Source organism: Gastrolobium bilobum, unplaced genomic scaffold (assembly GCF_033153095.1).
Source record: "Gastrolobium bilobum isolate Gb01-03AN ecotype WA unplaced genomic scaffold, APGP_CSIRO_Gbil_v1 utg589, whole genome shotgun sequence".
In the NCBI taxonomy this organism is placed as follows: Eukaryota; Viridiplantae; Streptophyta; class Magnoliopsida; order Fabales; family Fabaceae; genus Gastrolobium; species Gastrolobium bilobum.
In genome coordinates this window covers 269,571-284,514 of record NW_026898229.1, presented here as the reverse complement: position 1 = coordinate 284,514, position 14,944 = coordinate 269,571, and the positions used below count along the sequence as shown (strand labels likewise).

The window sequence follows — 14,944 nt, the reverse complement described above, 5'->3', positions numbered from 1 at the left end:
GGCTTGACATCCAAATGCTTTCAAGTGACTACAAGATGTTTTTCATACTGTTCATACTTCATCAAAATATCTCCTTCTAAGGGCCTAGATGGTTTATCAGGTCAACTGTAGTTCTGATAACCTCATCCCAAAATGATTTTGGCAACCCAATATCGGACAATATACTTCAGACTCTTTCTTCTATAGTCTAATTTATCCTATTAACTACTCCATTCAGCTGAGGTGTTTTGGATGGCATCTTCTATAATCTTATTCTTGCCGCTCTACAGTAAGCATTGAATGGGCCACAATATTCTCCTCTTTTGTCAGATCGGAGAATATCTAGCTTCTTGCTAGTCTTCCTTTCCACCATACCATGGAATTTTTTAAAATCTTCGAGTACCTAGTCTTTAGAACGCAATAAATATATCCACACTTTGCTGGAGTGATCATCAATAAAAGAAACAAAGTAATGAGTCCCACTGAATGATCTCTCTGACATGAAACATATGTCAGTGTGGACAAGCTTAAGTATGTGTCTTCTGGGCTAATTTGATCTCACGAATGAAACTTGACACTGCTTTCCAGTCAGGCAGTGAGTGCAGCTATGCAACATCTATCCCTTTAGCCCGGTCAAGAATTCATTCTTGTTCAGTATTTGAAGATCTTTTTCACTCATGTGACCGAGTCAATTGTGCCACAACACCATGATAGGTCTATCTCGGACAACGTTGGCTTCTCTAATGTCATTCTTTTCCCTTGTATTATATACAATGATCCTTCATTTTTTCGAGGGCAAACACCATACTACCCTTAGCTAACTTTCAATTTTCTACTCCAAAATTGTTTACTAATCCAACATCATCTAACTTTCTCACTGAGATTAGATTAAGGCTTATCTTAAGTACATGCCTGACTTTCTTGTTGGTAACCTCGTTTCCTATATTCATAACTCTAAAATCATAACTTTTATAGGAAAAGAAGAAAAATTAATATGGAGTGACGTGGAAGGAGGCACTTGAATCAACTATCCAGATGCAGTCATCATAGGCAATGTAAAAAATTATTTTAACCTAAGCGAAAGATCTCAATATCAGAGTTGGTAGCCACCGCAGTGGTGTTATTATCTTTTTTCTTCTTTGGATTTATCTGATATGGCTTCACATTGTCACTCTTTTAATCTTTCTTCGTAGTTTGCCGATCAGGTTTCTTGTGTTCAGGCTTCCCACAATAAAAGCAAATCAACTCATACTTTGGCCTTGAACGACCTCTAGACTTGTCACAACCTTGGCTCTTGCTACAACCCCGGAAGTTAGATATGCTTATATTTTCAGCAACGTTTACATCAGCCATATTGGTTACGAGTCTCTCTCTTCTAGATTCCTCGTTCAGAAGGCTATCAGTCACAATGTCCATTGTCAATTATCCCTCAGGAGCTGAGTTTCTCAATGTCACTACTAGGGTATCCCAATTTTCTAGCAGCGAGCTGAGGATTAATAGAGCTTGGAGCTCTTCATCAATTCTCATTTTAGCTTTAGCAATTGATTCACATGCCTTTGTACGTGTTGAGGTGCTCAAACATGCTCATGTCGTCCTTGTATTCAAGCTTCACAAGTCAACAAACCAAGTGAGCCTTGTTCCTGTGAGTCTTCTTTTGAATTATTGACTCCAACTTCGTCCATAGCTCGTGGGCATTTGTGAACTGAGACACATACTCAAACAAGCTCTTGTTAATATATTTCCTAATCATAGCTACCACCTTTATATTTAGGATTTCCCATTCTTTTTCATGCTTCCCCTCCGGCCTTTAAGCATCAGGATGGGCTCATACATGTCCTTACAAAAGATATGATCTTCCATTGTCCGTCTCCAGTATGTGAAATTGTCTATTATAAGTTTTACTAAAATACCCTGCATTAATTCCCTCAACCCTCCAAACAATGTAATTTTTAGGTTGTTGGAGATAATTTTATCTCCTCTGATAAGAGAAAGGATAAACCCTCTAAATATATTTAAACCTTCAATTTGAATTGAATAGAATTAGTTTTTAAGATTAAAAAAGAAAATTGATCTAATTCAAGTACATTTTTTATTTTCAGTTTTTTGATTTTTAATTTTTTGATTTTTTCGATTTGTTTCTTCCCTAATTTTGTTTAGGTTGTTCGGTTTTAAACACTCCTAAATGCTCACATTAATGAATAATTTAAAGATGAAATATAACAAATTTAATGCACTCGTCTTTTCTATATGGTAAAAAAATGTATAAGAAAAAAGTCGTACGCTTTTTTTGTTTTTGTCAACTTGTTATACAGGAAAATGGTTAACATGCTTTATTTGAAGCCATTTGAACATGGCGAGTGGCGACTTTTGAAACAGTGTTTGGATAAAACATTGGTAAAGTAACCAGGCACAAACTACGGTTTTATTTTTACCCATCTAACTAATTATATATTAATATATTTGCTAGTTTAATTTTTTGAGAAAAGATTAATTAATCTAACACGAAATGATGCACATTTTAGTAATGCATGTCCAAGTCTTACAATGTGTGATTTGTGCAAAAATCGACGGATGTCTGGCACGTATTGTGTTTTTGCACAACTTGAACGTGACTAATAGAATACATGTCTTATGTATTACACTGATTTTTGCATAAGTCACATACGAGGGCATGCGTGACTTGAATGTATATTTCAAGAATATGCATCTTTTCGCATTAAATTGATAAAATATTTGTCAAAAAAATTAAACTCTGATATGAAAAAGCCCACAAACTACTTTAGATTGTGTTTTTGCACAACTTGAACGTGACTAATAGAATACATGCCTTATTTATTACACTGATTTTTGCACAAGTCACATACAAGGGCATGCGTGACTTGAATGTATATTTCAAGAATATGCATCTTTCGCATTAAATTGATAAAATATTTGTCAAAAAAATTAAACTCTGATAAAAAGCCCACAAACTACTTTAGATTGCTTTGCAGGACAACAGAAAAGCTTCTTCTATTGCTTATTTTTGCGGTCGGTCTTGAGTGGATATACACAATTTGATGTTTGAATAAACAGTTAACTCCATTGTGTATATGCACGTTGAAAACTATTATATGTATGTGGTTAGGTTGTGTTTGTGTGTTGAGTACTCTATAAAACAAAACTCACTTTCATATTGTAAGTTTCCTAGTACAACTGGGGACCAATATAAAAATCATAATAAATAAAGGCTGTCCTAGCATATATGGTGGATGTTATAAGAACGGTAACTGTGTATAGGGCTAGCTGTCCATTTTGTTGCACAACAAATGGCTCCTTACAAAAATGCAAATTAGTAGTTAACGAATTGTGTAATCAAGCAATGAGAAAGTCTAAAGCAGACAAAGCATCTTAATTATAACACTTTGTTCGACATTTAATATATGTATGATTGTATAAATCATGTTCAAAATACATTATTTTTTTTAAGGAAAATATCCTTTTTAGATGTCAAAGGTTGAATAAAATGATTGTGAATTTGTGTTTAATAATTCCTCTACTAAATTTCTCTTTAACCATCAGGGACGAAAACTAGAGTATCCAAAACCATGCAATAGTCCTGGTCATTCGTACGTAACACGTGGCCAAAGCTTGTAAAATGAATTTATCATATCTTACTTTCCTTTCAATAATGCAAATGCATGATCAGGTTGAGGATAGAATCTTAACCCATACCACATCCCTTTTCCTCTCAGCGAAAACGACTACTATATACTTCTGTTGTTTTCTAATAATTAGTTAATTACCATGCTTGCTAACTAGTTACTAGATGAGAAAAATTTTGTCCACATATATAAGACAAGATGCTTAATATTGATGTTTTGTTATTATATTTACGTGTTGGGTTTTATTTTGTCTTGACATGATTGCATTTTAAAAGGAAAGAGGAAAAATGATTGTCAATCACACGTTAAAAAAAAAATTTACATTATTTTTCCTCTGTTAATAATGTACAAATTCGTACATCTTTAGCCATGTAAAAAAAATGTAAGAATAGTAATGTCTGCTTATCATTGTGGACAGAAGAAGCCATCTTTTTATTTCTAGCTAATCTCTTTTCTTTAATCAAGATTTGAAAGCTATGTTGAGTTCTCCTGTACACAAAGGTATTCAGTTCAATTTTTGTTTCGTCATTTCGTAATAATTTATAATTAGATCTTCAAAACCAGATAAAAAAATTTCAAACTTGAAAAGAGGAAGTAGACCTTTAACCTTTTCTTTTCCATTTTTTCCGTTCTTCTTTTCTAGATAGTGATGGAGTGATGACAAGCTAGCCACCCTTGAAGGAAATAAATTAACGAGCCTTCAAAGAGTTGATTTGAATGATTGAGAGCCACTACATATAAGGTAACATTTTTTTTTTACCAAAAGGAATAAAAGTGTTGATCAACTTGCTCAGCTATCATTCTCTTCACCAAAATTGTTGTCTAAGAAAAGTCCAAGGCAATTAAGAAGAGTGAGGGACAAGGGTTTCCTTATAGTCTTCCATAGGTCTTCTTATATTGTACAAACCTATTAAAACGTAGGCTAGCTACTTTGGTTTGGGTCATTTACTGTTACCCTCGTGTTGAAAACAAAGAAATGGAGACCCGTACCATACCCTGTGTGGTCCTCACCCATTTCTCATCCTTTTTACCCTTATTGTTTTATTCTATTTATATCAAGGTTTTATATATGGTCTTGTTCTCCTTAACCGTCTTCTGGATCTCTCTTTCTTTCTCTGAACTAATGGACCCAAACAGGTCAGAGAGAAAGAGAACATTGAGGTACAAAGAAGAGAATGATGAGGGAGCAGAGGAAGAGGAAGAGGTTAACGAGATGGATTTCGAAGAAGATGGAAGGAGGAAGAGAGTGGTGAAAAATCCCTATAGCAAGAGAGGGTCTAAAGCTGGAGGCTCAATGTTACCTTCTTGTCAGGTAGATAGTTGTGATGCTGATTTAAGCGAAGGTAAGCAGTATCACCGAAGACATAAGGTTTGTGTGTACCATGCCAAGTCTCCATCCGTACACATTGCAGGACAGATGCAAAGGTTTTGCCAGCAACGTAGCAGGTTGGAAAACCCTAGTCTATTTGAAATAAATAGAATTTTGTGAATCTGATTATATATTATACTGTTTACATGTCATTTTATTATTGAAGGTTAGTATTTGCTGTGTACTGACTAGCTGAGGGAAAGAGGTTTGATTAGAATTTATTTTATATTTTTTTCTCTTTTTTCAAGCAGCCCTAGGTTGAGGAAATTAAGGACAAAACTCTCTTCAATTTGAATGGTGCATTAGGGTGTGCTTTGGAGTGAAAACGAGACATGCATTTCTAGGATAATAATCTTGTGTCTTGAGCCAAGGCTCACCCCCTGCATATATTGTTTCCATGTATTTTGTTTAATTTTACCTCCAAAATTCTTACTTTGGGATTTTCACTTCTACCAAACACACACAGCTATAATAAACTAATCTATTGATTGTGACTTATAATCTAGAAAGATTTAGCAACTCCCAAAATGGAAAATCTAAGATATAAAACTAATTCAGAAAGATTTAGCAACTCACAAAATGAAAATTCTTGGATATAGAAACACTACCCTGATTTTGTACAATGTTATAGAAACCATTCACAAAATGATTTCAAATCCAATTCTATTATCGTCCAAAAAAAAATACAATTCTATTACTATAACATTATTCACTAAGGCAAATCGTAGTTGACCAGCTGTTTGTAGTAAAATAGGGGCTGATCTGACATCAAGATCTTGGCAGATAGATTTATTCTGGATGGCATTTACCAAACACCAAATATGGATCCAACTTCTATTTTTTGATCAATTAGATTTGGAGTCATCATTATGATCCATTAGGTTGACAAGACACAGTGGGTTCATTGGTTATTTTAATCAGATCAACCAATATTACTAAAAATGTTGATGCATGTTTTAGGGTTTTTTTTTTACCGTATTAGGATCTTTCAGAAAAAATATATATATTCCAATTTAATTTTTTTTTGAAATAATTATTTAGACTGATATGGTTAATTATACAGATTAACCGTACAAAATAAGTCTTGCATGTTAATTATGTGGAATTAGTGCCAATATGAAAGTCTCTCACGGAAAATGTACGAGACTAGTCCCATATTGATCTCGTGCGGGACAAAGAGAGATGAATGAAAGGAGAAAATGAGGGGGTTTGTGTGGTTTTCAGACTTATAGATACATAAGTCCTACACGAGAGTAATATGGGACTAGTCTCGTACGTTTGTAATGCAGGACTTCAAGAGTCTTATACGTTTATCGTGCGGGACTTCCACGTTGACACTAAATCCTGTATGTTGACGTGCAAGACTTGTACCGTACGGTCAACGTGCGAGATTAATTGCATTTGTCGGAATAATTGTTTCAAAAATGAATTAAATAAATATTTTTTTGTAAAAGATCGTAATATGGCCATAAAGCCCATGTTTTAGGGTAACACTCATTCATCAACATAATTTTAACACATTGATATAATAGTTACATAAATTTTTTCTCCAGGCGAGGGGAAGACTTGAACCTGTCCCTTGTGTAATATAAATCAACCAAAAAAGCATATATTGCTCCCCATTGGAACAAAATTAATTCAGTGTCTTGACAATTTTCTGTGGCAACTAACTTCTCTTCAAAATCTTGTAATTTTCTAGATTTCATGAGCTTTCAGAATTTGATGACTCAAAAAGGAGTTGTAGAAGGCGTTTGGCTGGGCATAACGAGAGGCGTCGCAAAAGTACATTTGACTATCATGGAGAATGATTTCATTGGTGAGATGGACATTTATGAACATTGAGGCAAGCATGTCATTCTGATAAAATCCCCAGCCATATTCGAATTACTGTTACTGCTCTCCAAAGATGTTCTCTATCTTCTATCAATCTATATGCAGAGATTGTTCCTGTTAGTTACATTTATGAGAGGATATCTTCACCTAGACTCCTTAAGATCTTGCTTGAACACATGACTTTTGAAAGTATTGGTTTCTTTTGCATACTTCTTCAATTTACTAGTATTACTTTCTCTGATATTTTGATGAATTTTTTTTTTTCAATTTTATTTGCTGAATGTCCAAAACTTAATTGGATCAGGGCAAGTAATCAAATTAAAAAAAATATAATAATGAAAATAAATTAAAAGAATATTTACAATCAAATATGATTTGATAATATCCTTTCTTTTTCTGCATGTAACAGTATTTTGTTAAAATATAATTGACTTAATTAGATAAGTAATGTGGACTGAGATAAAATTTTGGTATAAGTAGCATATGGCAGCACTCTTTCATATGCACAAATACTGGGTGATTTATAAGTCTCAGCCTAGAGACTTCACATCCATCATAGATCAATGCATTTATCTTTGTAGACAAAATTTGTATTCAAATTTGACTATCTATGATAAGTTACTTAGACTAAGGAATAAAGATAGTGGGTAATTATTGTTAGACAAAATTGTCAAAGGTACCAAAACACAAGTGTGCATTAGTGCATTGATAGATAGATACCACTTAATATTGTTCTCATTTCTACTTTTGATTTTTTTGTTTGTTTATTATTCATGCTAGAGGACACTTCTTCGTACAGATCTTTGCAGCCAAAGCCAAACATAAAAAACATGCATTCCTCACTCACTTCATATAACAAGCTACAAGGGGCATTTGTTTGTAACGTACAAGTTTTACTATTAAAGGTCTGAATTGTATAAGGGGAAGATGATAAAAAAACAACTTGGCAATTTGTACCCACCTTGTGGTACTATACATATAATTTTTTTAATTTAACTATATCACACTATATATATATATATATATATATATATATATATATATATATATATATATATATGTGTGTGTGTATCATGCTGATAATTTAGAATTATCATCGAATTTTTCTTCAAAAACTCGTTGAAAACTAAAAATGACATTCGTCAGTCGTATACAATTAATAGTAAATATTATTCAAAAAGATTAATGGGAGGCAATTGCTCCCTCAACCCTTGAAAAGATATGCCTTTGGCTTTGAGTTTGTGATTAATTATTAATTACTATGAATTTATTTTGAAATTTTCATAGGAGCAGACTGGTGGGTAGGGTTTAGGGTTTTAATATTTTTATTTGATGAGTTCAGGTTATCACTACCAAAACACCTTATACAAGTAAGGGGCAGTTGGGTACTAACTTGAGGGGTGCCATGAAAAGCCCACCTCGGTATGCTCCACTGCCCAGCTAAATGCTAAGAAGCCGCAACCACACTTAAAATACTTTTGGAAGACAGAAGAAAAAGGGGAGAAAAAATTAAAAAAAAAAATTACAATAAAAGTAGAGAAGGGTTCAGAGGCTACATGTTTATATTATAATTTATAATCCCTCATTTTCCTTTCCTCATTTTTAAAATCTTCCAAACAAGAACCAATTATTTTACTCAGAGCTTTTTTTCTCCCAGTCCCTTTGTTTCATTCTCCTCCTTCCAAACATATCCTTAGGCTATGAAATGTTTATTTAGAATAGTTTGATATATGAAATAGGGGCAAGATATACTTACTACCAAAAAAGTTTACCACATTTACAACCAACCTAATCTTCGTTGATTTCTATCAATCTAAGAGTTATAATTTATTAGATCGTATTTATTAGTTATTTATTAATTTTCAATAAATTATAATCATTAGATTGATGAAAATCAACGGAGATTAGATTGATTGTAAAGATAGTAAACTTTTTTAGTGGTAAGTATATCCTTCCCCTATGAAATATAGAGATACTTATTTTAGCAAGGACGATAATATTCAGTTTTAGAACCACAAGGTATCTCATCCCTTAAAAATATTTTATTACCTAATAAAAAAAAATCAATGAGATACATAATTCATTAAACATGAACTATTGGATGGAAAACTAGACTCTTCGGTTACAAATGCAGAGGATCCTCATCATAAACAGTAATCAGCTGTAAAATTAAATGTTCCATAAAATAAACAATATTCAATTGAAATGTGGAACACATAATCTTCAACCCTGAGGATTATAATTTAGGGAATTATCCACTGAAAATTTTTACGGTCATTTGAACCGTTGTTTGTACCCAGATTTGATTTATTTTATTTTATTAATGGTCAAAATCAGTGTTAGGTCATCCCCTTTCTCTCTTTGTTACAATATCTCTCAATTGAGCAACGGGAGAAGCCCATTTTCAAGGTTCATAGAGATGAAGGTGCAACTCGACCAAGAATTTGAAGCTCTAAAATACTCAATTTGAATCAGAAAACCAACCTAATTGCCTCAACTTTATGATTAAAATTTAAAACATTCATCATCGAACATGTACACGATCTAAGACAGAGGCTCCATGGTAACCAATCAAGAGAAAAATGCAACTTGAATGTTAAGGACCAGACAAGAGGTACTAAAAATGTAACGTTAATGTTAATAAATCAGATAAAAGGGAACTAAAAACATGAGGGAGAAAATAATTTTGAGAGAACCACCTCTTAGAATGGATCCGATAGTATTCAAACCGGACTAATATAATAATTGATGAACCGGTGAATATATATAAAACAAAAAAATAAAAACAAAAACAAAAACATAAATGAGCCAGACGCAGACTGCCGAAATTTCAACAAGTAACTGCATGAGATGATAATAGACTCGGTCCTTGCAGAGGTTAAATTATTATAATTGAGTATATATATATATATCTCGAAAAATCCAAAATTCAGTCACTAGATTGTCCAGTAAGTGAATTTTGACTATATTCTCCCGCAAAAATATAGTGCAAAAACATTACAATGGTGTTCTCTCGGAAGAACATAGACAAAAAAATTTGTGCACTATATTCTCGCGGGAGAATATAGTGCACTGGACCTAATTTACATCAAGTCACTTGATACTCACTAAACCCTATATGTATATGTATATATATATATATAGATTATATTTACAACCTTTTTTCACTTATAACCCTCTTACAATCAAATCTTAGACGTTATAATTTATTGAAAATTAATAATTAATTAATAAGTGTGACCTAATAAATTATAACCGTCAGATTGATGAAAATCAATGATTAAGATTTGATTGTAAGAGGTTGTAAATATAACTTCCCTTATTTTTATATATATATAAGAAAGAATGAATGAAACTCACAATCATCTTTTTCCTCTCTCCCCCACTTTTTCTCTTCCAAACAAGAGTCCTCTTCCAAAAAGGTTTGTGTAACTAACTTTTCACATTATATCGACCTCGAGTTGCAGAAAGGCCAAAAAAGGCAGCACCAGATAGCACAGTCTAACTGTCCAAAAAAGTGGACTTTTTTGACTTGGTCATACATGCTGCTTCCATTTCCAAAATATTAACTTGAATGTCCTTACAGTCATCTTATACACTAAACTACTGTTTCATTCCAGTGATAGAAATGTTCTATCCAAAAGATTTGATGGGAAATTTTTTTTTTTGACAGGCAGCTAAAATCAAGGCCCCTTGTTCCAAGCTCTCTAATCTTAAACAACAAGCAGCTTCAAATGCAATGTTGAATGCTATCCTCGTACATAAAACACACAACAAAAACAAAAATTGAAAAAATTAGAAGCTCCTCCCTAAAAATGCAATCTATTAAAAGCATTCTTCTCTTCGTCCAACTCTGATATAGTTTGTAACATTGGCTTCACGAAAGCAAACTTGAGCTTTGTTGTATAATCCGCAACATAAATTACGTAGACTCTAGAAAAATAATGCAACAGCAATCACCACTTGATATGAGTCTGATAATTAAAAGTCATCATATCTTAATTTAAAGGAACAAACCTCAGTCATGCTTAATGCCTAACATTTTCATTGCTAGCTCCCAGGTGACAATTGTTGCTGCATTAGCTGGAAATGCTCGACTTATTGTAGGTGCCAGGCCTGTATAGCACCCCTTCAATCCAGCCCTCCTGTACACCTACAAATAAAACTACTTTAGGCCTCTCTATTTCGTATGTCAACATTAACATCAACACCACCTTTATCCCAAACTAGTTGGAGTCGGCTCTATTTCGGATATCCTTTTTTTAAATGATTGGCAATTAAAGAAACAGATGTTGAAAGGTTTAGGAGAGCTTACTGAACTCAAGACCTGAAATGGATTTCTTGAACAACTTTTATCAGGGTTAGTCTGAATTAAAGTCTTTGCCACGTCAAGGGGCAAAACCGTCAACCAAAACTGTTAGAACAATTGAGAAATATCACCAAAAAAAAAAAGGTTCAGTATGGTTAATAGCATATTTAGTTGTCACCACTGCAGAAAAAACTTGCTTAGTTGCCAAGATGCTTACAGCCACACCCCCAAGGCCACCAGTAACAATCCCAATTCCTATGTCAATCAGGTTGCTGTAATTGGGTGAAGCAGTTTTGGTATGTGAATGCATGTGATAACGCACATATTCGTATACACTGAAAAACACAGCATTCCCTATAGATTCTCTAAGCAATGTTGTAAAACCTCCACGAAAAATTCCTTTCACCTGAAAGGAATTCCATCAGCTATAACAAATTAATCATGACGTTGCAGAATGTTGCAGAATTTCCTCACCCCTTCAGTTTTTACAGTGCTAATGGCACAATCAAGGGGACTACTGTATCTAGTGGACTTAAGAACCAGAGAGTCAGTGCCTTGGATCTGCATCCTACACTGGAGAAGTTCAAATTTAAATTGGCATGGTTAGAGAAAACTGAGCTACCAATGACACTGCAGCATAAACCTTAGGTTCGCTTTACCTTCACCAGCTCTGTTGGACATAACACAAAACTATTGATGGCACCACTAAAAGCTGCAGATGGTATTATCACTTGAGGCCGGGGTTCACCACTTCGCATACCACCCTAGATTAGTGGAGAAAAACAAAAGTAGAAGGCATGAACTAAAGCACACTAAGAGATACAAGATACATCATAACAGATACATCCACAAAATCATTAAAAAGATTATATTACTCTATCTCGTAACAACTTATGCTGATTGGTGCAATGTCAAATCAGGATAAATTTCATTTAAGTCATTTCCATGCACACCTGAAGGAACAGTTTGGTCTGGGAATAAAAGCCAAAAAAAAGTGAACCTTCAACAGCCATCCCAACAAAAGATGATGTTGCTCCTCTATAAAGTCCTTTGATCTGAAACAAAGTTAGTACTAAATTACATTTTTAATTAAAAATACATAATAAAAACAAAGCATTACATATCATATTATTAGAGATATAAAATTATTCATGGACCTCCACCCAACAGCTTAAGCTTTTACGAAAGTTAGCCTTTACCATAGTATCATAGCCTCTATAACTAAGAGTTCAAAAGTTCGACAATGTCACACCCATTCTTCATAGTTAAATTGAGTTTCATCACAAGGTATATGCATTGTCTATACTTAAAGTCTATGGGCTCAGGTGAGGGTGCATGTCATATATAAAAAAAAATCATTCATAGATCTCCACCTAACAACTTAAACTTTTAAGAAAACTAGTCTTTGACAGACAACAACTGAATATGGATACTAGCAATATTGAATATAAGACAATTAAAGTACATTTAATAATACCTCACCTATCATCCAAGTTTTCCTTCCTCAACTTCAATTATACAAGATATATATATAAGTTAAAACCAACTTCTAAAAATTTGGCTTTGGGATAATCAGCCTTTACCCTCTTGCTTATGCAGTTTTGGAGGGAGAATTTATAGTAAAAGAAAAAGTTAAAAGTTCATGATGAAAGGGGGGCAAGTTTAGTATCACCTTTTTCCTATTATATTTTTTCAATCAAAATTCAAAAGGCAAGATGTGGGAGCTGGGGAGAGAGAAACAATTTCACTTGAAAGGAAAGCATCACAATAGCAAAAAAGAGAAAATGTAACAATTGGACATATTTGCCTGTTGCATTTACAGAACAAGTGATGTTCTTGCCAGATTTTTACAAATAATTAACAAAATATGTCACAATCATTAGCTTCTATGAAATATAATCTCCAGTTCAGACATAACATCCTTTCTTCTATAGGAAGATAGCTCCCAAAACAACATTTTGTGTGCACCAACAACCAGACTCCAGAAAAAGAATACAAATATCAGACGACGTGATAGTCTCATAATTTATAGAATTTCCAATCTAAATAACTAGATGAAACAATATCAATCAGGTAAATGACCCCACTACTCTACATGCCTACATTGTGATAAACTAAAATTGACCAGTACACAAGAAAGGATATTAACCAGCACTGATTCAAGTTAGCCGTTATTAATTATTTCATATTCCTGTGTGGACTTGGAATGAATAACCCATTAATTTTATCCATTGGAAGTTAAAGGTCAACATACTCCTTCAGTCTTCAATATCCTAGCAGTGCAATGCAATGCACTTCTGTACTGAATCATATGTGCTTCTGTGTTGTGCTTTTGCATCTTCACCTGATAAATGGAGAAGAAAAAAAAGTTTACAGATAAGCTAAAATTTAAAAGTAGATAATAATTAAATATATAATTAAACACAATAAAAACTATTCTGAAGTCACCAAGAAACATGGAAGGAAGAACCTAAAATAGATATAAGTATGATAGATAAAAACATAGTAGAAGATCGTGGACAAAAGAAAATGATAAAAAAGAAGAACCTTTTCTTTTAGAGGGGGAAGGTAGGGCAAGGGTTAAAAGAAATGCTCATGTTTATCATAACTCAAAATAACATATCATACACACTTAAGTTGACATACACAGTAGAGAGAAAAAATCTTAAACTGATCGATCAACCATGAACAATGAAAAAACTCTATAACACTAACCATATTAAGTGTCTGCTTGGTAAAAATGGAAAAGAAAAATGGCCCTGTTGAAAATTTGGGATGTAAATTGTCTTACACTTGATTACAATAGGGGGGACAAAAAATAATGGACAATTGAAAATAAGAGCACCCCCTTTTATTTTTAGTGATAATGAAAACCTTTCCATATTCACCAAGTTTTCAAACTCCCTAAACGAACACTAGGCAGAACAGCAGAGACACTCAGCAGATAGGGACAATTATGAATTATCAAATAATCTCTCAAACCCTTTAAAAAAAAATGAAGTAAACCAAAGAGAGTGTGGTGAAAGGGATAAGGTAACACATTCAGAACAGTTGATAAAAATTGAACCTTCACGGTGTCAAAGGGGTGGCCAGTGGCTACAGCGGCAACGCCAGCGAGCAAGCCTGCTACATAATCCTTGTAACCTGAACTTGAAATTTCCTCCATCTCTCTCTCTCTCACTCACTCACTCACTGGAGCAATAGAATTGGAGTTGACAGCTACATAGGAACTACGTCGTGGGTGTCCTCGTACCCGCTAAGTCTCTCCGTGTTCGAATCGTTGACCGCCAGAATGTGCAAGCGTTAATGCCGCGGTCGCCTGAAAGACGTAGATTTTAAGGTTACTGAGGTTGATGTCTCAGACAAACAACGACGAGGGACATCGCAAAGCCACTAGCAAATATAAAATTTGAGGTTATAGTTTCTTTTATAAAAAAAAAAAAAAAAAAAAAAAAAAAAATTAAAGATAAGTGTTTCTTAAAAAATAAAATTAAAAAAATTGATGAGACCTTTGGCTTTTTCGGCGTTCTGATGGTTTACTAGTTTAACAGAAGATCTTGCATTTATTTTTTATTATTGATCGATTATTATATTTAATAATTATGATTTATTAATGTAACATCCGTTCTAAAATCAATTTTTTATTATTATATATAATATTAAGTGCAGTTATAATCAAGTAATTAAATTCAAATTAGGATGAATTTTTCTTTCACTTCTTTTTCTTTTCCGCTAAATAAATAATTTTGTATTCAAATAATTCAAGAACTTAATCATAATTCATGTATTGTGCGGAACATCCTAAATTAATTT

The 14,944-nt window shown here is 33.3% G+C and overlaps 2 protein-coding genes across 3 annotated transcripts; one reads left to right on the top strand and one right to left on the bottom strand.

Annotated features, from left to right (window-relative positions):
• Nucleotides 1-4,664: 4,664 nt before the first annotated feature.
• LOC133314026 (squamosa promoter-binding-like protein 3) lies at nucleotides 4,665-7,033 on the top strand. The gene is made up of 2 exons (XM_061515450.1): nucleotides 4,665-5,066; nucleotides 6,689-7,033. The coding sequence occupies exons 1-2, from the start codon at nucleotides 4,690-4,692 to the stop codon at nucleotides 6,795-6,797; spliced, it is 486 nt and encodes a 161-aa protein (XP_061371434.1). The 5' UTR covers nucleotides 4,665-4,689; the 3' UTR covers nucleotides 6,798-7,033.
• A 3,315-nt stretch (nucleotides 7,034-10,348) lies between these two features.
• Nucleotides 10,349-14,511, bottom strand: LOC133314027 (mitochondrial arginine transporter BAC1). Of its 2 annotated transcripts, none has more exons than XM_061515452.1 (9): nucleotides 14,199-14,511; nucleotides 13,386-13,475; nucleotides 12,085-12,186; nucleotides 11,791-11,895; nucleotides 11,606-11,704; nucleotides 11,349-11,537; nucleotides 11,138-11,236; nucleotides 10,840-10,975; nucleotides 10,349-10,755 (listed from the first exon to the last, which is right to left on the bottom strand). In XM_061515452.1, exons 1-8 carry the CDS (start codon nucleotides 14,295-14,297, stop codon nucleotides 10,841-10,843), a joined length of 918 nt encoding a protein of 305 aa, XP_061371436.1. In that variant the 5' UTR covers nucleotides 14,298-14,511; the 3' UTR covers nucleotides 10,349-10,755; nucleotide 10,840. The 2 variants fall into 2 exon arrangements, with proteins under 2 accessions (XP_061371436.1, XP_061371437.1); XM_061515453.1 differs by having other exon boundaries at nucleotides 10,349-10,571.
• Nucleotides 14,512-14,944: the final 433 nt, after the last annotated feature.